At 40.9% G+C, this 23,361-nt stretch overlaps 1 protein-coding gene across 4 annotated transcripts in view; it reads right to left on the bottom strand.

Annotated features, from left to right (window-relative positions):
- Nucleotides 1-23,361, bottom strand: part of ntrk3a (neurotrophic tyrosine kinase, receptor, type 3a) — a 232,987-nt gene that overhangs the window by 174,167 nt on the left and 35,459 nt on the right. For all 4 annotated transcript variants that reach the window (XM_034196308.1, XM_034196317.1, XM_034196326.1 and 1 more), the window contains exons 2-3: nt 20,515-20,589; nt 14,295-14,366 (exon numbers count right to left, since the gene is read on the bottom strand). In XM_034196308.1, the coding sequence (XP_034052199.1) occupies nt 14,295-14,366; nt 20,515-20,589 (147 nt within the window). The remainder of the gene's footprint in view (nt 1-14,294; nt 14,367-20,514; nt 20,590-23,361) is intronic.

Genomic DNA, 23,361 nt, shown 5'->3' with positions numbered 1-23,361 from the left:
AGATTCACCAGCGACATTTAGTCTCTGCCTTGAACCCATCCTAGTATAAGGAGCAGTGAGCAGTATTGGGCCTTGCACAAGTTCTGAGGTAGCGAATTGGCACCTGTCGAAGTACTGTTCGGGTAATTGAAACTTAGCCAAGAAGAAGAAGTAGAATAAGAAGACCAGGAAGCGAGAAATCATTGTAGTGCGCCCAGTAGAAGCTTTCAGTATAGCATTACAGCTAGCAGGACTTCAATGTATATGTTTCTTGAGTGAATCCCACCAAATCCTTCAAAAAGCTCTTTGGATCCACAGCAGAGCCTCTCCATTGTTTCTTTCATCTCGTCTTTTCATCTCTTTTCTCCTTTAATCTCATATTTTCATTACCTCTGTGCATGCCCCAGGTTTCATGTGCCTGTAGACTCACTACTCAATGGGAATAGCATTAATGGTGTGTGACTCTATTATTATGCAACACACAGGTAACTGAACATTATCTGGTTCCATTATTATTAACAGCAGCACATGTACTGTTAGCTGTAAGCAGAGTACAGCAGGTTTTAAACATCTGCTGGAGCCACAGGCTGTCCATACTCAGCTGTATTCAAACTGTATGATGGTATAAATATTCTCATGTAGATTATAAATGATCCTGGAAAATCTGATTGGATTTTAATTATAAGGGAGTCAAATGTCTTTTTTGAAGAATATTTAGAATGATACATAACACAGATTATGAAATTGGGAAAGAAAAACAACAAAGATCAACTCAAAGTAACTTGTTATCAGGTTTTACCCAAACCCAACTGTCATACATGCTTGTGATTGTATAGGAACCAAGGGCCAACTCCTTGAACGACAATCATTCAAAAAGATCCTTATCGATAGACACTGTAACCGCAACTTATTTTTAAAGATCCTGCAGCATCTTCTGCCATTACTGTAGGTTAAGGACACAACTAAACATTGAATATGAATTATAACCAGGGAGGGTTACTTCCAAAATGTATTCCGTTACGGATAGGTATTTGTCAAAATATAAAATCTAATCTTAGTGTCAAAATATAACAGTAACCTGATTACTTTTGGTCAATTTTGGAATACCTCAATATCAAATGAAGTTTGATTAAATATAAGAGAAAATAAATATGAATACAATGTTTTTTTAGTTAAGTGTATTACAGTATGTAAGACAACCAACTAATACATTAAAAATATATATATGTAAAATAAAGAAGAATTAAAGTTGCCTAAATGAAAATCCAAAAATACAGGCAGTACGTCTACCTATAATATTTGAATTTGTTAATGTATTGTAAGTAATATTATAATTCCAATAATCCCCATAAATGTACCAGTAATCTGATTACATATTTATATTACGTAACGAGTTAGTACGTAGCTAGTATGAAAGATTTCAGTAGAGAATTGTAAAAAAGTCAAGCAAGAACTTCGCTAAACGTCTTAATACTGAGAAGTGGTAGTAGAAGTATTTGTAGCAGTGATAGTAGCAGTAGTGTCGGTAGTGACAGTGACTCTTCCTGTAGTGAACCTGTTCCATCTGTGCCCCCCCCCCCTTCTCTTAGCTGGTGATGTAACAATGTTTATTATTCATGGCTGCTGAGATTATGGCCCTCATCAGTATTCCTCTCAGGACAGGAGGGAAGGGAAGAGACAGCTAGAAAGACACATTTCTATTTCTATCTCTGTTTTGTCTCTGATTACCCCTCCATGCCTGAAGAGCACCGGGCACTGAGCTCAAACTGTAGTGCAATCATGCACCTTAAATATTTTCATTTGAAAATATTTTCATATGAACTCCTCTGCTTCTCGCTCAGCCTTTTAACCTGCCATGTTGGAAAGGATGTCTGCTATCTACCATTTTGAATGTGCCAACAAACACAAACACAGCCTGGATGTTCTCAATAACTCTGAAAATTACTTAAAAATTACAATTTAGATGACAACCGATGCAGAACAAACCAGAATGTAGAAAGTAAGGCAATCCCCTTGGGGGAAAGCACAGTCGTGAACTGTCAACGGGGGGCGGGGCGCACGCTCGTGAACTGTTAGCGGCGTGTTATGCACTGCACCTCGCAGGAGTGCGCACAGCGTAAAGCCAAAACTCACAGACAGTTCAATGATTTGTACGGCAAAGTGGGGTTTGGAAACGGTATAATTTCCTTTTTGGCAGGCATGCATAACACCGGTGCTTCGCTGCGGGGAAACTTTGGCGCTGTTCCGAGTTTGTTCTAATCCGTCAAAATGACGGATTGCTTTCAAATTTTTCCGTCATTGTTAAAAAAAATATTCGGTTAATGCGACCTCTGGTACGGAGCTCCGCGCAGCACCGCGGCTGAGAAAAGATAAGGCTGAGTGAGTGTGTGTGTGTGTGCGGAGTCCCGCGGATTGGTCCATTTGGACCAATTGGTCGTTACGTCAACATGCCCCGGAAGGAAAAAATGGAAAAAGAGAAATGTCCAACGAGGCGTTCTGGGGCAGCATAGACAGGTCTTTTCTGTGTTAGAGTTTTTCTCGCTACAGGGTGTACTTTGAGGGTTTGTGACTCTGCAGACCGTTTACATGACGAAAAAGCTACATAACACACAAGGGGACGGGTAATAACCGGAAAAGCATGACATGGGACCTTTAAACTACTTTTGACAATATGTGAGGAATTGAACAGGAAGGGTCAAGAGATCGTTAAAAATAATTTTGGTCCAATCTCAGGGGACAATGAGCGTCGGTACAACGTCATGGCAATGCATCGGTTAGGGGCTGAGATATTTAATTCCTGCCCCAAAGTAGGGGACTCACTTTATGGTGATTTTAAAGCCTCACAGTGCTGAATGATGGTTTCTATCTAGTTTCTATCTAGTTTCTTTAATTTGTAATGTTATTATAGTTTTCTTAAAATAGTTCTCTATCTATGTTTTACATTTTTGTTTTACTTTTATGTATGCTCCACAACACCAAATCAAATTCCTCGTATGTGTCAACCTACCTGGTAATAAACCCGTTTCTGAATAAAGTCTGCGTTCACACACATTACATTTCATTTGCATTTTCAAAGCAACCTACATACACTGCAATACTCTTGACCATGCCTTCCAGAGCAATTTGGGGATCAGTATCTTGCCCAAGGTCACCAACGACATGTTGAATGCGGAGGCTTGGGATTGAACCACCAACTCTTAGCCATAGCTGCCCATACATAGGCCAAGGCTGTCCTACAAGGTGCCACTTCCTCATTAGGAGAGATCAAGATTCACACACATTCACACCGTTGACCATGCCATCGGGAGAATTTGGGGTTCAGAATCTTGACCCAGGAAACTTTGATCGCATGGGCCAGGATTGAACTACCGACCTTACGGTTGTAGATACGCTACCTAGCTAGCTAGCGATACTTTGTGTAACACATGGCATAATAATAATAATAATAATAATAAATAATATTTTTATAGCGCCTTTCAGGAAACCCAAGGTCGCTTTACAAGTCGGGTAGGGGGGGGGGGGGGAGTAGGGGAAAAAAGGCAGACAGGTTAAGGGGGTGGGGGAAGTAGCGGAAAAATAAACCTATTAAACTAACTATACAGTGTATGAATAATACATACATAATGTATGAACCACTACTCTTTTCTTTAATTCCCCTATATTTCTATGTATATCTTCCCACGATCATCCTCATCATCTTCATCAATTATCTGTAATGAGTGTTACAGATGAAACTCACTTAGTACAGTACACACACACATTTGATTAGCATAGGCTATTTTCAGAGCCGCTGACTGGGCTGTGAAATGACAGGTGTTGCCACGGTAATTAAAACTGTCAGTCATTCTGTCTGTGTGACGCATTGCAGTCTGGGATTGTTCCACTTGTCAATCAAATGAACACTTGTCATGTGTTGTCCTCACCATCAAACTCAAAGGGGTGTTGTTATCGACAAAGCTCTTCTTTTGTAAAAAATTAAATTGTGACTATGAAAAAGGCCTACATAGAAACTTTAAATGACAACATTTTTTGTTTCCATATGTATACTTATTTGTTCACTTAGATAAAAACCAAAGCTTATTTAATAACTTTACAAAGAACAATCACAAAAGACAACAAATTGCATCTTAGAGTACAAATGATAAGTGTACTTTGCTACGTTCCACCACTAAAAAGATCCGGGCAAATATTGTTACTAATATATATATTATAACTATTGACAACTGAGGAGCCGCAAACATTAATAAGTTCCAGCGACTACTGTATGTTACGAAACATACTGTTGGGGAAATATTTTCCAAGGCCCATAACTTTGACCCAGTTTATCAGTTCATACTGTCCTGACTGAGCACAGGCACCTGCAACCTTGGCTGCTGTGCTCTCAGTGTTTTGTCTCCCTGTTCCTGCCTGTTGGCGTCAGCTGATAGAGGTGTTATTATTTTATCTTGTTATGCTCAATGTTGATTATTCTCGCAGAACTAGCTAAATACGCGGGTCTGGGGTAGAATTCTTCAGAATTGATTGTGGCATCTCAACCGTGTGGTCAACTCGTGGCCCGTAACATGTCTTGTGAATTCTCCGGCCGAAGCTCCAAATAAACCGTCAGTGTTTGCCATCAAAGCTCCAGCTCTCCTCATGTCTCTCTGTGTCCTGACTCCAATTGCTTCAGAAGTTTCCCCCACACATACTGCGTGAACCATGGCCTAAACAAAGACAAATGTTCCCAAAGTTCACCTAAGCAGGTTTATGTGTTTGAGAATCCCAGAAGCTGGGATTTAGGAAGCATTTGGCTTACAGTAAATGCTTCACTATTTTATTTTACTAGCTTACTTATTGTGTTTGTGCTGTGGTTGATGAACAGGGAGTGTACAGTGGGGTTTGGTTTTAGAGCTTTTTCACTGGAAATAACTACTGCTACCGTACAAGACAAGTCTGAACAAAAAGGGTACATTTGTCCGTAGGAAAACCAAAAGAATAAAATCGCAGAGTTGGTGATAATGTTGTTACTATGAACAACTCCTTTGATTAGCATTCTATCGTTAATATGAAAATATTCAACATGTTGATTATGGCTCAGTCTGTATGGACTTAGCTTGGATACCCAAGGGTTGCCGGTTCAAGTCCTGACAAAGACCAAGTGAGGAAAGTGGACTGGTATTTTAAGGGGTGCTAGTTTGCCTCTTGGGAACTGCCAAGTTGCCCCTGTTCAGAACCAAACATTATTCCCTAGGTGCTGTATGGATATTTTTAATATAAAAATAAAAATAGACTAAACTGTGTGTGTAAGTAGAAAGTAAAAAAATACTGCACTGTATGTTTAAAGAGTCCCTATTATGCTTTGGGGGGTTTTCCCTTTCATGTAGTATGTTATATAGGTTTCAATGCATGTGGGTCTACAAAGGCTAAAATCCCTGTGTTACCTCCAGAGGGAGTTTCTCTCCCCCTGCCTGAAACACCTCTATTTTACTCTTTGACTTTACTTCTGAAAAAAGTTGCATCATTATCTAACACTGTTGCTTCTGTTGGCAAGCACTTTAACACATTGTACCTAATAGGCTAAGGGGCAGGACATTTCCGACTCCTCTTTAAGCCGTTGACCAATCGCTACAGAGCGGGCCAGTTACCCAGTCAGAGCAGACTTGGCTGCAGCAAAGAGATAAAGACCTTGTAGAACCTTAAAGCATTGAAACATGTCACAGTAGAGGGAAAAATACAAATATGTACCGTATTTTCCAGACTATAAATCCCGTTTTTTCTGGCTGGTCCTGCGACTTATACTCCAAAGCGATTCATATATTGAATTTTGTCTGACTGTGTTCAAAATCTGGCCAATAGATATGGCACTGTATACAATCGTGACAACTGAAAACTGCTGTACCACCGGAGAAGAAAAAAGTCAAGGCAACCGGGAGGATCATGGATGTATAATAAGAACGGGGAGGATGCGTCATGTAACTTTCCAGGATGTTGTGGGATGAATCGACACAGCATGGGCTTCAGTGACGACCGACACCATCCTGTCTGGATTCAGAAAGGTCTAATCGGAGCTGATTCTGATGGAGAGTCTGAGGACAGCCCGGAGCAGGATATGCTGCTTCATCGAAACCCCTGTGTCACTTCCACCGGAGTTGGCGGAAGTATTTAACAGCGAAAACAGATAAATGCACCGAAGCGAAGCGACTTATGTGTTTTTTTCTCTTAACAACACGTTTTTTTATAAGAGCGACTTATACTCAGGTGCGACTTATAGTCCAGTTAAATACGGTACCTGAAAATGAGCAAAATAGGGCCCCTTTAAGCAAATTGGCTGTCTTAGAATTAGGGATGCTCCGATCGATCGGCCGCCGATCGATATCGGCCGATACTCACTCTCTGCCGATCGATCGCTGCTCTCTAAAAATGCCGATCGCGAGAGCCGATCGCATGACGTAAAATGATGACGTAAAATACATGACACTTTTCTCTGTGCACGGCAAAACAGGCTCGCCAAAATGGCTTCACCAGTCTGGCAGTATTTTAAGGTGTCCGAAAATGACAGTAAAATATCGGCAACGTGTGTGAAGCAGAAATCCTGCAGCTCCACCCGCTGTGATGGACCGGTGAGCGGAGCAAAACACACACTAAGAGTTAGACCTAACACACTTAGCTATTTTATCTACCTCTGGAACAAGCTAAACTAGTTATACATATATTTATGCTTCACTGTCGGGTCACTCATTACTGGATCAGTGAATGAGCTCCATTAACTGAGTTGTAAAGTTATCACTTTAAATGGAAGATCCCCATAGGCCCCGCCCACTCGATCGGATCGGCGATTGGTATTGGCCGATACTGATTCCGGCGACCGGCCCCAAAATTGGCGATCGGAGCATCCCTACTTAGAATGTGTATTGAAACACAAAAACATATTAAAATTTCAACATTTTGAAAAGGGGAACATTTGTTTGGCCATCTTTTATATCCATCACAACATTTTAATTAATTCAATAAGCAATGGTCTGTTTGAAGAGGGCTGTAGAGGCTTGGGAACATCCAAGTTTCTAAGCAACAAGCAGAAACACACAAATCCACATACCCCTACACACAGAGAGAAACAAACACCATCTGCCCACTTCCTGCTGTTCAGGAAGTCTCGGAAGTACTAAGATGGCCGCCCCCATGTAGAGCCGGCTCAAGCCCTGATTGGACACTGTTCCTTGGAGACGGTCGCTATGCCAGAAGAAACAGGATGTCAAGATGAAGTAGAGCAAATGCATCCGCTATGTGCTAAAGAAATGTAGTGTTTTGCATTCACGATGACGACAGTTTAGCATTCTGCTTTAATAAAGGTTTAACCTCTAACTGAGAGGAAGTGCTCCTTGAAGACCACTTAAAGAAAACCTTTACATTGCATTTGTTTTGCATAATTAATGAGATGGATCTTTATTTGCACATTAAATTAATACATGTTATTGTTATGGCAGATACCTTATTACAGCGTATTTCTGGCTTATTTATTAAGGTAACATAGGTCAGAGGCTCCATTGCCTTTTCCGCAATTATCAGCAGATGTACCCATGTTAAGTAAACCTTTCGACATCTTGAACATACATGTTGCTCTGATGTTTGTGCGTACATTTGGAGAACATGATGTTCGTGTGCTAGTTAAAGATGATTAGGGAAAATGAGTGTGTGGTCATTACAGTTGCTATATAGGCTGTGTGAAACTTCTACTTTGTTGGGGGGCATTTCTGCGATTGGTTGCTGAGAAGCAAGATAAATGTTTCCCCATTGTTATTTGTTGTTGCACAACTGAATAATAATGAATCTCAACCATGTCTGTGTTTGTGTTTTATTGATCTCTCTCTGTGTTAACATTTAAGGTTGGTGAGCCATAAATTGCTCTAACATTATTCTTTCCAACAAACACATTATACGTTTTTTAGCTAGTTTTTTAGCTTGTTTGTGTCTGCAGGGATATTAATCTGCATTCTGTGTGTGATGGGAGAGAGGGCTTAGGAAAACTTCAAAACTTCAACACTACATTCAACCACTGACCACCCCCCCCCCCCCCTATTTTCTGTTTTGTTTATCTCTTTTTGTATTTTTCTTTGTTTGTTTTTGCGTCTTTGAGTTTCCTGAAAAGTGCTATACAAGTCTGATGTATTATTATTATTATTATTTCTGGGTGTTCTTACCATTTAATAAAGGAATGACAATTATTTGTATTCAGTTGGTTATTAGAGGCATTAATATTGGTTGCAGTCATAAAAAGCTATTTTACAACCATCTCTCTATGGAAAGCACAGAGTGATGCATCTTATACAGCACATGCATTGTAGTGGAGGTTATTAGATGTAACAGGGTGTTAAATGATTAATCATGTCTGTTTGTCTGCAGGCTGCATGTATGACAGCTGCTCTAATGAGAAGTGACAAAGCATTACTGTTATTGCTTGGACTTTGATTTTCTACCACACAGCATTCTCTTCAATGTTATAGAGGACATATTCTGCTCATTGTCAGGTTCATATTTGTATTTAGTGTCTCTACTGTGACATGTCTCCATGCTTTAATGTTCAAAAAGCTCTTTATTTTCCTCATACTGCCTGTGCTGCAGCACCTCTTTTCACCCTCAGTCTGAAACCAGAGCCCAGTCTGCTCTGATTGGTTAGCTGGCCGGCTCTGTTGTGATTGGTCAACTGCTTAGAGATGTCCCGCCCCTTAGCCTTTCACATTGTGTTGGAGCGCTGTATGGGTGTTACATAGTGATGTCACTATGTCATGGTAGTAAACTAAGGAATCCAATGAAGGCGTTGCAGGCGGGACCCCAAACTCCCGTAGGCATGTCTTCAGTTTTTGATGTTTTGTCTAACATAGTTGTCACCCATTACCTTGAATACTGTGTTTATACATTCGGCATCTGAATCAGGTTTTATGGGCAAATGTCTTTAACTCGCACGTTGAATCTGAACTGTTTAATTTTGGAAGACTGCCTCATATTGAAAGCTGTTATTTTTTCTCCATGCAATTGTCTTGTCCCGCAACTCCAATATAACAAACTCAACACTATTTATCTTCATGATGACAGTTCTGAGATAAACTGTCTGTTTACTCTCTCATTTTATTGCTTGCATTATGTGTACACGAAATTCTCTATTCTGTTTTCTTGTTCAGGGTTGTTTTCAACATCCTCTCGGAAAGTGAGAATTACTTCTGGGAGTTGCCAATGGCTCAATAAAGATCATGCAAATGTCCTCGTTTACTCTAGGTCTTCAGAAAACTATGTTGAGACAGCAATATACTCCAAACACAGACTTATATATACTTATATATATATATATATATTATGGCTGTCTGTCGATTAAAATATTTAATCGCGATTAATCGCAAGATTGTCCATAGTTAATCGCGATTAATCGCAAATTAATCGCACATTTTTTATCTGTTCTAAATGTACCTTAGAGGAATATTTTTCAAGTTTTTAATACTCTTATCAACATATGAGTGGACAAATATGCTTTATGCTAATGTTTATTATCATTTGAACAATGACAAATATTCTCATGAATATTAAACACAACAACCTCTGAACATTACAAATATTCGCCTCAATTCAACCTGGAACCTCTCTCATACAATACAAATTGTGTGTGTGTGTGTGTGTGTGTGTGTGTGTGTGTGTGTGTGTGTGTGTGTGTGTGTGTGTGTGTGTGTGTGTGTGTGTGTGTGTGTGTGTGTGTGTGTGTGTGTGTGTGTGTGTGTGTGTGTGTGCGTTGGAGCTATGTGCAACTCAAGGCATATGCTCGAACGGGAGCTGCCTGGACGCTGCAATCATGTTGCGCACTATCCGTGCTGAGTGTGCTGACTTTTCGTACAATGTCCCACTGTCTGGCTGCCTGCATAAAGTCAAGTGCTCGGTGCAGTTGTGGCGAAATGTCGCTCCTCTGTTTTCATTTAAATAGCTCCTTAGATCCGTTAGCGCAGCTAGCTAGCACCAGATGCTAACAACAACAATGCACGCAAGGTCTCTCTCTGGCTCGCTCGGGCCACACATACACACACCCTCCCGGTCCTCCCAACAGCCAGTCGGTGCCTGCCGGTGAGCGTGGAAGTGTGGTCTGCCACAAGCGGGCGGCAGGAGCGGGGCTGTCAGCATCAGCTTGTAGATGGTATTTTAAACTCGATGCGCTCTGAAACTACGGGGCGGCCGAGGAAAAAAAATACACATAGGTTAATCGCGTTAAAATAATTAGTGGCGTTAATTTTTTTTTGCGTTAACGCGTTATTAACGCGTTAACTTGACAGCCCTAATATATATATATATACGTATTACTGAAACTATTAAAGTGACACCGTACAACCAGTTAAACACTTTATACCTTAGCAGTAGGAAATAGCAGTAACTTCCAGAGACTACTAGGGCATCTTGGATCAATCCAATCCATAACCTGTAGGGAATACTTTTTCCACTTCTGCATATCAGCAGCTGTGGGGCCTTAACAGTAGATTTCTTAGTACATCTTGGGTAGGGTACACTGGCAGAAAGGTTGAAAGCTTGACACAAGCTGATGCAAGCTTTATATAATCTCAAACTTGTCCTAAATGTCAGGATCCCTTGGCGTCACTATCAACGCAGTGGGGGGCCATAGCATCGATTTTTAACTAAGAGGGAGTCCCATTGACTTGCATAGAGCGACACCCCCCCCCCCTCTCTATCCTATCGGAACCATGGATAGCCAGCTATTTGTTTACGTGTTTAAAGAAGCACCAGAAGCTTATATATACACATCTAAGTTTTTCGTGCCCCACCACTTTTGTACATATAAAAACGCCACTGGATCTTACATTAAAAATTACATGAAGAAAACTGTATATTTCCCTATCCCTAAACAATGAAATAAGAAAAAAAGAAACACATTTTGTTGTCAGTTGCCTAGCAACAGTGTTCACGTAACGTAAAACACTTGAAAGCCAATTATTATCATAGATGTGCCGCAAATATGACTACCAAATTCATTTGAAGGAAGTAACGTTAACATTTAACCATTAAAATAAAATACTTACTTGTGGTCCTTGACTTTGCTACATGTTGAACAGCGATCCTCCAGACTGTTTTTCTGCTCCAGCACACGGCCTCGTATCGGTGTGCTACGGCTACTATTAACGTAGCTATTATAGTAAGGTGCTGGTATATAAATATATATTAACTGTGCTTTTTCCCCCCCAAAAGTTGGAAATGAAACAAGTGAAGTATATGTAATAAAGCTGTGGAGAGCGGGAACTTATAAACCAAAGAGTAACCGCCCTTACGGGACGCTCTAATAGAGAACCGCAGTGACGCATCCTAAAACCCGGATGTAAACTCCTTCCGGTTCCTTTGTCAAAAACGCAATGCAATTTCTCCATAGGATTTTGGAAAATAGCTGGAAATAAGGTCTGTGGTTGACACACATTTAAGAGACGGATCACGTTTTGTTCAGCCGGATAATATCCACATGTCTATCCCTACTTTAATAATTTTCGAATCATAAATCTAGTCGCAAGAAGCAAAATGCTAACGTTATGCTATAAAGGAACTACAGCAGGGTCGCTGCTTCAACGTCACGCCAACTTAAGATCCATATTCAAACATACAGATTGTAAATGGTACAAGTTGAAGTGTTTGTTTGAACAGTTTGCAGGAGGCAGGAACTTGCTTTCAAGCAGAACAGGGCAAACAAACTTAGCGGGAGTGTTTTACGTGTTCGGTGTAATGACGTAAAACGGCCTGGACAACTTCTGTAGTCCTATTCAGCCACTTGGTAACAACCATTGTTTTTCAGACACGTCAACTCTTCAGAAATCACCAGTGGGACACTGCTGATGTATTTAATGTCGTAGAACAAAACGTGATCTGTCTCTTCAATTTGTGTCAAACACAGACCTTATTTGGAGCTATTTTCCAAAATCCTATGGAGAAATTGCATTGCTTTTTATCGAAGGAACCGGACGTGGTAAAAATGCTAACTTACTTCCGGGTTTTAGGACGCGTCACTGCGGTTCTCTATAAGTAAAGCGAATGCACCCGTAAGGACACCTGGCCTCCTATTGGTTGAGGGATTTTTACAGGGTTGTTGCACAAAAAATCCAAGCGCACATCAGAAATCTGAGATCAGACATTTGACGAAAGCACAGAAACAGCCTGAGTGCGAGGAGAAGGTTTTAAACTGGAACACTGGAAATCTGTGCAAGCAGCAATACTGTATATCTGAGTGCAAGCGTACAGTTTGAGCAGAAGCAGAGCAAATCTAAGCGCAAGCAGGTGCTATTTGAGTGCGAGGACAGGTTTGAGTGAAAGAAATACATAATCTGAACGTGAAATCAATCAATTATGCTCTCAAATTTAAAGACCACGCTCTTGAATAAAGATAGGGAATAACCCCCATAGAGAGCCATGTTTCCACTGGTCATATGAAGGCAGCTCCAGTCCAAGTTCCTGCTGGCTGCAGTGCTCCATTAAAGCTGCTACGCTGGAGCAGCTGATTAAGTCCTGCTTTATGGGCCACCTCACCTTGAACACGGCTTACTTAGTAATACGCAAGGGCAGCCGTGACAAATGTTACCTCTGCCTGCAGTGTAGGTAAGTGGAGAGGAACATTAATCTGGAGCGCATGGAAACACAAAGGAAATGGTACAAAGCGTCCTACAGTGATGCTCTGTTCACATGGTTGAAGACTATCTGTGACAGTTTAATGTGAGCTTTGCAGAGGTAAACCCACAACAGCTCTGTGGCTTGAGATGTGATAGCATATTGAGTTGGTCGTTATACAGTACATATGTGTGTGTTAAGACAGCTGTAAATGTCTTGTTAACATTAACTACCTTAAATGTTCATGTCTATTTCCCATTAGTAGCGTAGCATTAATAGAGGCGGAACAAATCTGTGTGTATCATTTCACATGTTAAAAATAATTGACGAAGTTTAAGATGGAAATTAGTGTTGCAGAAGCCAAGATACACTATTGAGGATTCCTCACACTTTGTAATAAGCAACCCACATGTTTTTTAACGATGATTATTTAATTTCAAGTGAGTTTATAAAGCTGCAAGTTACGCGTTTGTGTTTATGTTGGCTTGTGTCACGTGCTATAAATGTGTTCTTAAGCAATACAAGTTATTTATATAAAATGTATACATGCATTTAATTTATTGTATACTTTGATACTATGATTAACCATAAAAACACATATGAGTCAATGGTGGTCAATTATCAAGAAGTAAGGGAGTTAAACTGTAGATCCATGTTACGAAACTAGAGTGTGTGCTCATCTATCGACTGTTGGTTACAATCAGCAGCGAAAACACAACATGCTTCATTCACACAAATCTGGAACTCTGAACGTTTAAAAAAGCCCAGCTGAGCTTGAAAACCCTGTTCACATGGGACAATGTGAATTAAATGCAGTATAACACTGTCTCTAGTAGCAGATGAAAGTTTGGGACTCTTAAGCTCTTAACACACCTAACACTACTGAAAATAAGTGAAACTTTTGGCAGAAAGCTTTTCTTGTAGCCCATTGGAAGGATCCTCTCCTCTACACACAGCTCAACTAAACCCATTTCCTCTCAATGTGAAAATCGTTCATTTCCAAGGTGGTTAATCACCAACTCCCAGCCTCACCGCCACCAAAAAGTCCTTTTATCTTCATATGAAGAAATATATTAGTTATTTTAATAGATTTAGGACTAAAGCTGCAGTCTGACTTCATTTTGCCAATATTGACTTTCTAACATCCTACAAAATGTTATAACCATGTTGGGTAATATAACACCATGCATATCACAAGATGACCCCAAGCCTCACAGTAGTGCCATTTCCATTGTGAAACTAATAAGTATTGGTTCTATTGAGAGTCGACTTGGTTCTTGACTTTTTTCAGTAATATCATTAAAAGATGATTTTTTAATCATTTTCTTCACAACAGCATGGGTCGTTAGAAACATGCTAGCCTAGCTACATGAAGGCTGCTAACAACCATTAATGCAACACTCACTAGAAGGTAGATATACCAGTCCTCTCTATTCTCTGTCCTGCATAGTCTTGAAATATAGTATGACCCCATTTCCAAAATATAATCTAATATTCAGACCAATATAGTATTTAGCAAGGTCTAAAATGATGGGGTTGTGTGTGTGTGTGTGTGTGTGTGTGTGTGTGTGTGTGTGTGTGTGTGTGTGTGTGTGTGTGTGTGTGTGTGTGTGTGTGTGTGTGTGTGTGTGTGTGTGTGTGTGTGTGTGTGTGTGTGTGTGTGTGTGTGTGTGTGTGTGTGTTTTTTTTTCCTTTACTGTACTCACATGTAACGCAGGTGGGGGTTCTTGGAGAAGACACGAGCCTGGATCGAATACAGATTGCTCCTTGTAATCGTTCTATTAACACACAAAAATAGAAACTTGAATAAGACACAATCTGCAGGGACATTATGCTGCTCACTTTGATTTAGTCAAAAGAGTCAAAAAGACAAAACAGTTAATTGAACAGAATACAGTCTGTTTATCATTTCAATTACATTTTAAAAGGAAATATTTAAAAAACCTGTTCAATATGGTTAGTTGCGTTGTTAAGTCCATAATTGTATTTATCATAATTGAGTCCCCAAACTCTTTGAAAATGCAATACTACATTATAGAAGAAAGTTTCTGAAGACATATCAGTTGTTAAAACACTTTGGGACTCTCTCTGAGTACCATCTATTCCATCTCACAATTTATTTGCCTTCAACTCTGCAGTTTAAGGCCCCGTCCACACGGAGGCGATTTCAGTTGTATCCGCTAAAGTTCTTTATCGTATAGACGGTTCGTCCACACGAAGCCGAAACGGAGCCGCGACTTCGGAGCCCGAAACCGATACACTTTGAAAACGGCTCCCAAAGTGGGTAAGTCTGGAGACGAAACGCTTGCGGCTTCGTGTGTACGCCCTATACGATCATTTCCTGAATCGATGACGCCATAGCCCCACCTCTCCGGCTCACCCCTGCGTCATTGCTGATGCGTTTCGCCAACAATAACAACAACAATGGCGGATCACAGGGTTGAGCGATCGACTATTCCTTCGCAATTGAACATCACATTGGATATGGGCTGAACTTGTCCTTGATTGGAATTTTTCCGATAATTTCCCTAGGAGGTGTTTGCAAAAATGTGCTTAAAATGCATGAAAAATGCACATTATTCAAAATGGCTGACTTCCTGGGGGGCGGGGCTATGGAAGGCAATGTGAAATATGTCCGCAATTCCATCAGGTATATCTGTGCCAAGATTCGTGAAGTTTGGAGAAACTATATTTGACTACCACACAATAGGGGGCACTACTGAGCTGTTTTAACAAAAAATTACGATTCGTTTTTTTCACATTCTCGAAAAGGTCGTGGGCTGTGACGTGTGTCCCTAGTTTTGCGTCCGAAGCTCATTTTAGCGCATCGCAATAAAAAAATTAAGTATAGGCCACGCCCACATTCGTCATTCGTTGCGACACTTTAAATCTCAGTTCATACTCACCCCAGAGTACAATTTATTTCGTCCATCCGTTCTTGAGTTATACATTTGTGGTGTTTTTGGCGCCCCCTATAGTCCAAAATGAAAATGCTTTGGTGTGCCTATTCCCCAAGACAAACTGAACCTATCCACCAAAATCTGTGATATTTGGATACATTGTTGATGAGTTATGAGCATTTATTTCTAAGCCCCGCCTTTTTGCATATACGTTTTGATTAATGGCGGCCATATTTATCGACTGAACATGCTCATTTCCTAGGGTAATGTCTCTGACCCTCCACCAATGCTGTATACTAAGTTTGGTGTCGAAAAACAAAAAAATTAAATTTAAGTGAATATTTCACTGTTTGGAACATTATGCTAATTAAAGGGAGTTTAGAGGTTCAATAGGACCAAATGTAGAGCAGGTCCACCCGGATAAGTGTGCAACATTTCAGGTCAAATTAACTTACGGTGCGACTAGGTAAATGTTTCCAAAATGATTTACATATAGGTGGCGTTAGCGATCATGTTGAACAATTTGAACCCATTGACTCCAGAATATCAAATTCTTCATCGGTCCTGGCATCCGTGCAAAATTATAAAACTTTTGAAGCGTCCTAAAGCCCTCAAAACAGGGTTCTAAGAACTGGAAGAATAATAATTCCTAGGATAACAATAGGTTCCTCGCACTTCGTGCTAGGACGCCGTTGGGTCTTAGTGCTCTCGTGCTCGGGCCCTAATAATAATCGTCATCGCTCTTATTCGCTGCTTTTGGTTTATTTTGTGGTGGAAGTACAGCACCACTTACAGGCCCGGAATATGTACTACAGCGTCTCCAGCGGTTTCGAGCGGTTTCGTGTGGACGGAAGAAATCGACTTTTTTGTAATCAACTTCGGTTCGAAATCCGTTTCGTCTCCGTGTGGACGGGGCCTAAATCTTTACACTATCATCTCTAATTCAATTTATTTTCTGCTTTCCAATCTAATCACAGCGGGATGTAGCTGAAGGATAGGTGGACATTTTCTCCTCTAGCGAGCTGTTCAATAATAATGAGCTGGTGAGGACAAAGGGAGGGCTGGTTAAAGAAAGAGAGAAAAAGGTCATACCACAAGATTTAACTGGGTTTACAACTGCATCACACCATTGTACCCATTGTTTACATGTCTTAGAAAAATAATCGATTCTGAATGGTCAATTTGGACATTCAGCGGCCTCTCCTTTTTTCAGAGCAGACTGTTGCTAAGGAATGCTCAGATTAAGGGACTATGTGGAAGTAAACACTAAAGGGGACAGCAGCAGCAGAAGACAGACGGGAAGTAAACACTAAAGGGAACAGCAGCAGCAGAAGACAGACGGGAAGTAAACACTAAAGGGGACAGCAGCAGCAGAAGACAGACGGGAAGTAAACACTAAAGGGAACAGCAGAAGAAGACAGACAGGAAGTAAACAATAACAGGAACAGTAGCAGAAGACAGGCAGGAAGTAAACACTAAAGGGAACAGCAGAAGAAGACAGACAGGAAGTAAACACTAAAGGGAACAGCAGGAAAAGACAGACAGGAAGTAAACACTAACAGGAACAGTAGCAGAAGACAGGCAGGAAGTAAACACTAAAGGGAACAGCAGAAGAAGACAGACAGGAAGTAAACACTAAAGGGAACAGCAGGAAAAGACAGACAGGAAGTAAACACTAACAGGAACAGTAGCAGAAGAGAGGCAGGGAGTAAACACTAAAGAGTACAGCAGAAGACAGACAGGGGGTTGATGCCAAGCTGCTTATTTGTCATTTCCTCCCTCCTCGCTCAAAACACAAGTTGTTCTGGTGCGCCATCTTACGGAGCGTTCCATGGCACTTCCATCAGTTGCTCCCAGTAAATAGACTTAATTCATACCTTTTTTTAATCTGTAAAACCATGTTAAAATCAATATGTTGTATCAAATTATTGATTTAATTAGTAAGTAGCAGGCTAGGCTGGATATTGTGCAGCGAGTCCTTGTAGTGGAAGAAACCTGACAGGCTGATCAGGATCCAACACAAAGCGTTCAAATAACTAAGCTACATTTTAAATGTGTCAAGAAAGAAGACTTAAATGTGCCTGACAGACAGTTGCCAACTGGTGCACTGTGTATCTCCCACAATAGCTCTTTCGGATATGAAAGTAAAGCTGCAGAGTAATAAGCCTGTTGTAAGTGGGAGAGCCAGCTGGAGGTTTGTAGCTGTTCCACAGCTACATCACTCCTCTCAGAATCAACCCAACATACATCTTCTGTTTCTTCCACTTTCTGTTCCTCTATTATTTGCCTTTTAAGCTGTCATTGGAACACTTTCAAAAACCTTTCAAAAAGTACATATTCTTTACTTCTCCAATCATTTTTCATGTTATTGTGCTACTTGTAAAAGACTGCTTAAAGAAAAGAATATGGAGAATATTCAAAAAATATTCTAACCCTAAGACATTCAGCCTCCGCTGTGCTTTGTGTCAAGTTAAATTAAGCACATTTTAGCATGTATATGCTAACATAAGATATTGAAAGCACTATACCTGCTAAATATCACCAATGTTAGCATTGTCAATTTGAGCATGTAGCCATCATAGCTTAAGCAGAAGCATTTAGCTTAAAGGTCCCATGTCTTGGCCATTTCTACTGATCATAATTCCATTGTTGAGGTCTACTAAAATAGATTTATATTGTGCAATTTTCCAAACTCGCATTGGTTTCTCATACAGCATCTCTGTAAAGTATCTGTATTCACTCTCTGTCCTAAACGGCTTGTTGGAGCTCCTGCCCCCCCCCCCCCCTCCCTGTGAACCCAGTGGCCGTCTGCGAGACAGCGAGACACAGCGAAACCCAGCCGGAACACACACACACACACCCGCAGCCTGGCTGGGAGTCTCACTGAGATTGAGTGTGTGTGTGTGAGGAAGTCCGCGGATTGGTCAATTTGGACCAATCCACGGACTTAACGTAACGGCTCCACGGACTTAACGTAACGGCACCACGGATTGGTCCATTTGGGTATGGGCACCTCACTTAGTACCAGGAAGAAAAAGAGAAATCTCCAACGAGGCGTTCTGGGGCAGCACAGACAGGTATTTTCTGTGTTAGAGTTTTACTCGCTACAGGGTGTACTTTGAGGGTTTGTGACTCTGCAGACCGTTTACATGCAGAAAAACCTTCATAACACACAAGGGAATGGGTAATAACCAGAAAAGCATGACATGGGACCTTTAAAGCACCACTTGGTCTATGTGCAGCCTCACAGAGCTGTTAGCATGGCTTTGGACTCACATTATGGTTTTGATCATTGAATTGCCTGATGAACTTTAAGGTTCCATAATGATTTTACTTGTTGTCTCTATTGTTTTTGTGAGGGCCACAGCCACATAAAGCAATTACACTTCCCCCTCACCTCCACTAGTTTACCTCATTTTAATTGCACTAAATCACAACCGTAATTAACAACACACATTTGATTCAAATGGTAAACTTTATATTTGCTTGTAACTTGACATTATTTAATTCATTTTCACACATTTTAGCACAGCTAACGCAAGTATTTGTTTTTATTAACGACTTTCTTTGTCTTTGAGTTACCGTGGTCATTGGGGGAGGTTACTTCCTGGTTCAGCAAAAGGCGTGGCTGAGGGCTGATGAGGGATAAATACTGCAAGCAGCCGATCGGGCCAAATTGGGATAAACCACATGCTTCCATGTAAAAGAGGGGTATGCGTTTTGTCAGTGTTTCTTTTGTATTCTGTCAATCTCAATTACCCCTTCTTTTCTATTTTCTTATAAGAGTTATTTTCTCTCTTGTATAGGCCTAGTTATTAGATTATTGGTTTATAATGTTTTTTTCCAAATTTGGGTAAAAAAAAAACACTTTCTTTCAACTTAAAAAATGATCAAAGTAAAGGATCTTTACCTACCACTTAATGTATTCATCTTTTCTGGTAGACATGACACCAACATTAAACTCCAACTACATTGAAACGTTTACAGTTTTGTGCTTGAAGCAAGTGCACAGGATGTGTTGAATTCACTAAGTTACTTTGAAGTGCATCCTCTTCAGAGCAACAGGCAGCCAATGTTAAGAAGCTCTTAACAGTGTGCATGTGCACTCACTCTTAAGTGCTACTTTTGGAAAACTTTTGTTAGAAAACACTCGACTTCTGGGATTATACTAATCTGGAAGCAGTGCCAAACACCTGACTTTAGCTGTCTCTCAGTTGTGTACTCCTGTACTAACATTTGCAATGTTTAGTGCATAAGTGCTTCCCAATGCAACATATGGAAAAATGTCGTGCAGTATGAGCAACTGTTGCACTAAAAACTGCCACAAGTGGAGTGTTAAACACTGCATACTTCTTTTGCTGAATGATCGCCATCCTGGCTATGAATTGGAAGTTGTGGGACGAGCTGTGATTGTGGTTGCTTCAGTACTACTTATTTGTATAGTGCAACACAGCACTATATAAATAAAAGACTGTGGTTTTCCTTAGTATTCTACAAATGTATGCTGGTATTGACAAGAAGCCAACATTAATTGTATGGGTTAATTGAGCGATCTGTAACAATTTGCTACCATGAACGATGACGTTGCTATAATAAAGCTAGCTAGCCAACATCCTTTTTTGTGAGGGCACAGCCATTGTCTGCGTTTAAAACAAGACTACATGGTCTCAATTCACACACAGCGAATGTGTTTATAGTGTACAACACTCTTTGTACTAAGGGATGTGTCCAAATTGAGATACAGCGCCTGAGTAACTGACACCATCAGCTCCCCTGATTGTAACAACCCTGCTGAGTGGTGATGTTCCTGCTTATTTGAACCAACCTGGCCTGATTGAAGGCAAAGTGGACAGTACTGTTATTATAAAATGAGAGGAGACAATCACACCAATGGACAAACTAGATGGGAAATGTTTCATAATGTCTCGATTGGTTTATTAACGAGAACTATTATTTCATGTGACATTTCACCCTGTAGAAGCATTTGGGAAATATTCAGAGATACAGAAGAACATTTTAAACTCACAGCCTCTGTAAGCCGGTGTAGAGCTCCATGTCCACATCCCTCAGCGTCTGCAGGCCAGTCCAGTTCTCAATGTGTCTGGAAAAACGACAGACAAGACATATTAGTAATGTTACAGTGAATTATGTTATTCATTATGGCTAAATCGATTAAACATCAGACAATTGTGATTATCACAGTGTTACCATTGTATCATCAGAAAAGGGAATTCAAAAACATGCTAAGGGCAAGAAGGATAAGTGATAGACTTAAAAAAAAAGATAGAGCAAAGTAACAAAAACCACCCTACTGATTGAGTTGGGGTAAAGCAAAAGGCATCAAAACGTTAAGAAATAACAAAGTGGAATACCTTGAACGACAGAGAAGAGAAACAGAGCAGCAAAGACTAAATACACAAGGGAGGAGGGGAAGGGAAGATTAGGGGGAAACACACTAAGACAGTGAGTCTCTCCTGAAAAACAAAGATACGTGGCAAATACCCACACCACGGAGAGACCAGAGAATGTTTTTTTGAACTTGTATTGTAATCTTCCAAATAACTTGATTTTAATCTAATTAAAAAATGATTGAAAAATGATTTACTGCGTTTGTGAGTTTTTCATGGTCATATTTCACAGGTGGGCTCACATCCGATGCAAAGCTGATTTTTTTGGTGGTGCGTTTCTATATAAAGGCAAAGATGCACATTCAGGCAAGGTGATGCAAATTATGTGAATGTGAAGTGTGTGTATGTCGTGAAATCACGCTGCCTTGCGAAGGCCAATCAGAATTGAGATTGTCATTACTAACATTGTTGAAATGGGATAGATCAGCCAGTTCACCTGCACACAGAACTCTACAGTACCTCAAAAGGGCAAATGGAGCAAAGCTCTTCTGACTTATAAAGGTGTTGTGTTATTGTTGTCATAGAAAAAAAAAAAACCCCGCTGGGACGTTTTCTCTGATAAAACGCGAGTAGGAGACTCTCTCCAATGCCCTGCCAGTGCTTTTTTGACCAAAGAAAAGGTGCTCAGTGGACACAGGTACGTACTGGCAGAAGCTTTGTAATATACACACAGGTTTAATACAAACCATTCTAACTGATTAATCAAACCCAATAGGCGCATTCACACCGCAGTACTTTTCCCACAAAGGTTCATGAGAACTTAGTTCATGAGAACTCTTTTGTCGCGTTCACACCAAAAAGAGCCGGTACTAAAATTAGTTCATGAGAACCTTTTTGCGGCTCTCTTGTGAGAAAAGAGCTATATTTCTGATTGGCTGGGCGGATTGCAAACCACGCCCCGTAAAACTCCCAAAAAGTTTTGTGAAGCCGCCATTTTATTATCCTCGCGTTAGCATTATTAGCATTAGCCCAGCGCAGAAACGCAGAGAGACTAATTTATGGCAACACAAAATAAAACATGGGAGCGGTGGAGATGAGGAGGTGTCGGCGTTCTGGCGATTTACTCGGAAGGCTTCAGTAGAAGCTGCTGGGACTCCCAGCAGCTTCTACTGAAGCAAGTCCCCAACTCCGGGGACTTCCGGCCGGGGACTTTGGGCGGCAGTATACGCCGTGAAGTGGTTTGCGGCCTGCCAGTAAACCCAAAGCAGAAGAAGAAGAAGTGACGTCAGCGGCTTCATTTGCCTAATCCACCCCCAGGGACTTTTTCCAGTGTGAACACGATCTGCTCTTTAGTTCATCAGAACTAAAGAGTTCTCATGAACTAAGTTCTCATGAACCTTTGTGGGAAAAGTACTGCGGTGTGAATGCGCCTAATGTGGTTCCTCCATAGTCACAGTGCTCATGTATACTGGTCTGATTTCACTCACTGCTTTGGTTTGTTGGCCGTGAAAGTTTGTAACATGGCCGTGTGGGAGTCCAGCAGCAGAAGCAGCATCGTGGCCCATTTTACACCCAGCAGCAGATGGCAACAAATCAAAACACGCAAATCACATCACACTGAACATCTGTTTACCCCAGAGACCCCCTCCTGGCTCTGACTCTCTGAGTGTGTGTGTGTGTGTGTGTGTGTGTGTGTGTGTGTGTGTGTGTGTGTGTGTGTGTGTGTGTGTGTGTGTGTGTGTGTGTGTGTGTGTGTGTGTGTGTGTGTGTGTGTGTGTGTGTGTGTGTGTGTGTGTGTGTGTCCTTACAAAGGTATGCATGCAAAGATCAGTTAGAGGTTCTGTTTGTCCATCTGGCTTCCTGGAATTGATTCAGTTAAACACCTCTGCATATTTACTCTATCAAATTGAAATAGCTTTATTGGCATGGCCATAATTACGTACAGCACTGCCAACAAATGTGGCTTTATTTTATTCATCACACAAAAGACGAACAGTGTCCAAAGACTTGCCTTAACCCACAGACTGGTGCATGATGGGATAGACTCAAACTGTCATTCCAGTGGGCGTTGCATATTGATTGGCTGAGTTCATTTTTAGCTGTTAGCAGCATCTGCCCCCCCCCGAGGGCCTGCTGATTGACTTATTGAAAGGGAAATCCATTATCCATTTCACTGTCTAAACACAGCAGTCACTGGTGCCACTGTGAGCACACACACACACACACACACACACACACACACACACACACACACACACACACACACACACACACACACACACACACACACACACAAAGTTGCCTTTTTTGCATAGATTACAGAATGGACTGAACACACTGCAGCCTTTTTTAAATGCAGCTCACACTAGAGCTGGAGCAAATCAAACGCGTACTGAGAAGAGACTTTGAACTGACAACATGCTGTCTTTGGAAACACCACTACTGGTTTTAAATAACAGCGAGGACTACAATGCCACGCGAGTGAAGAAAAACTTGCTTGAGAATCAATGAATCAATAACAAATA

Source organism: Gymnodraco acuticeps, unplaced genomic scaffold (assembly GCF_902827175.1).
Source record: "Gymnodraco acuticeps unplaced genomic scaffold, fGymAcu1.1, whole genome shotgun sequence".
Lineage (NCBI taxonomy): Eukaryota > Metazoa > Chordata > Actinopteri > Perciformes > Bathydraconidae > Gymnodraco > Gymnodraco acuticeps.
Note: the sequence above shows the minus strand (reverse complement) of the source record. Positions and strands in the feature narration are given on the sequence as shown.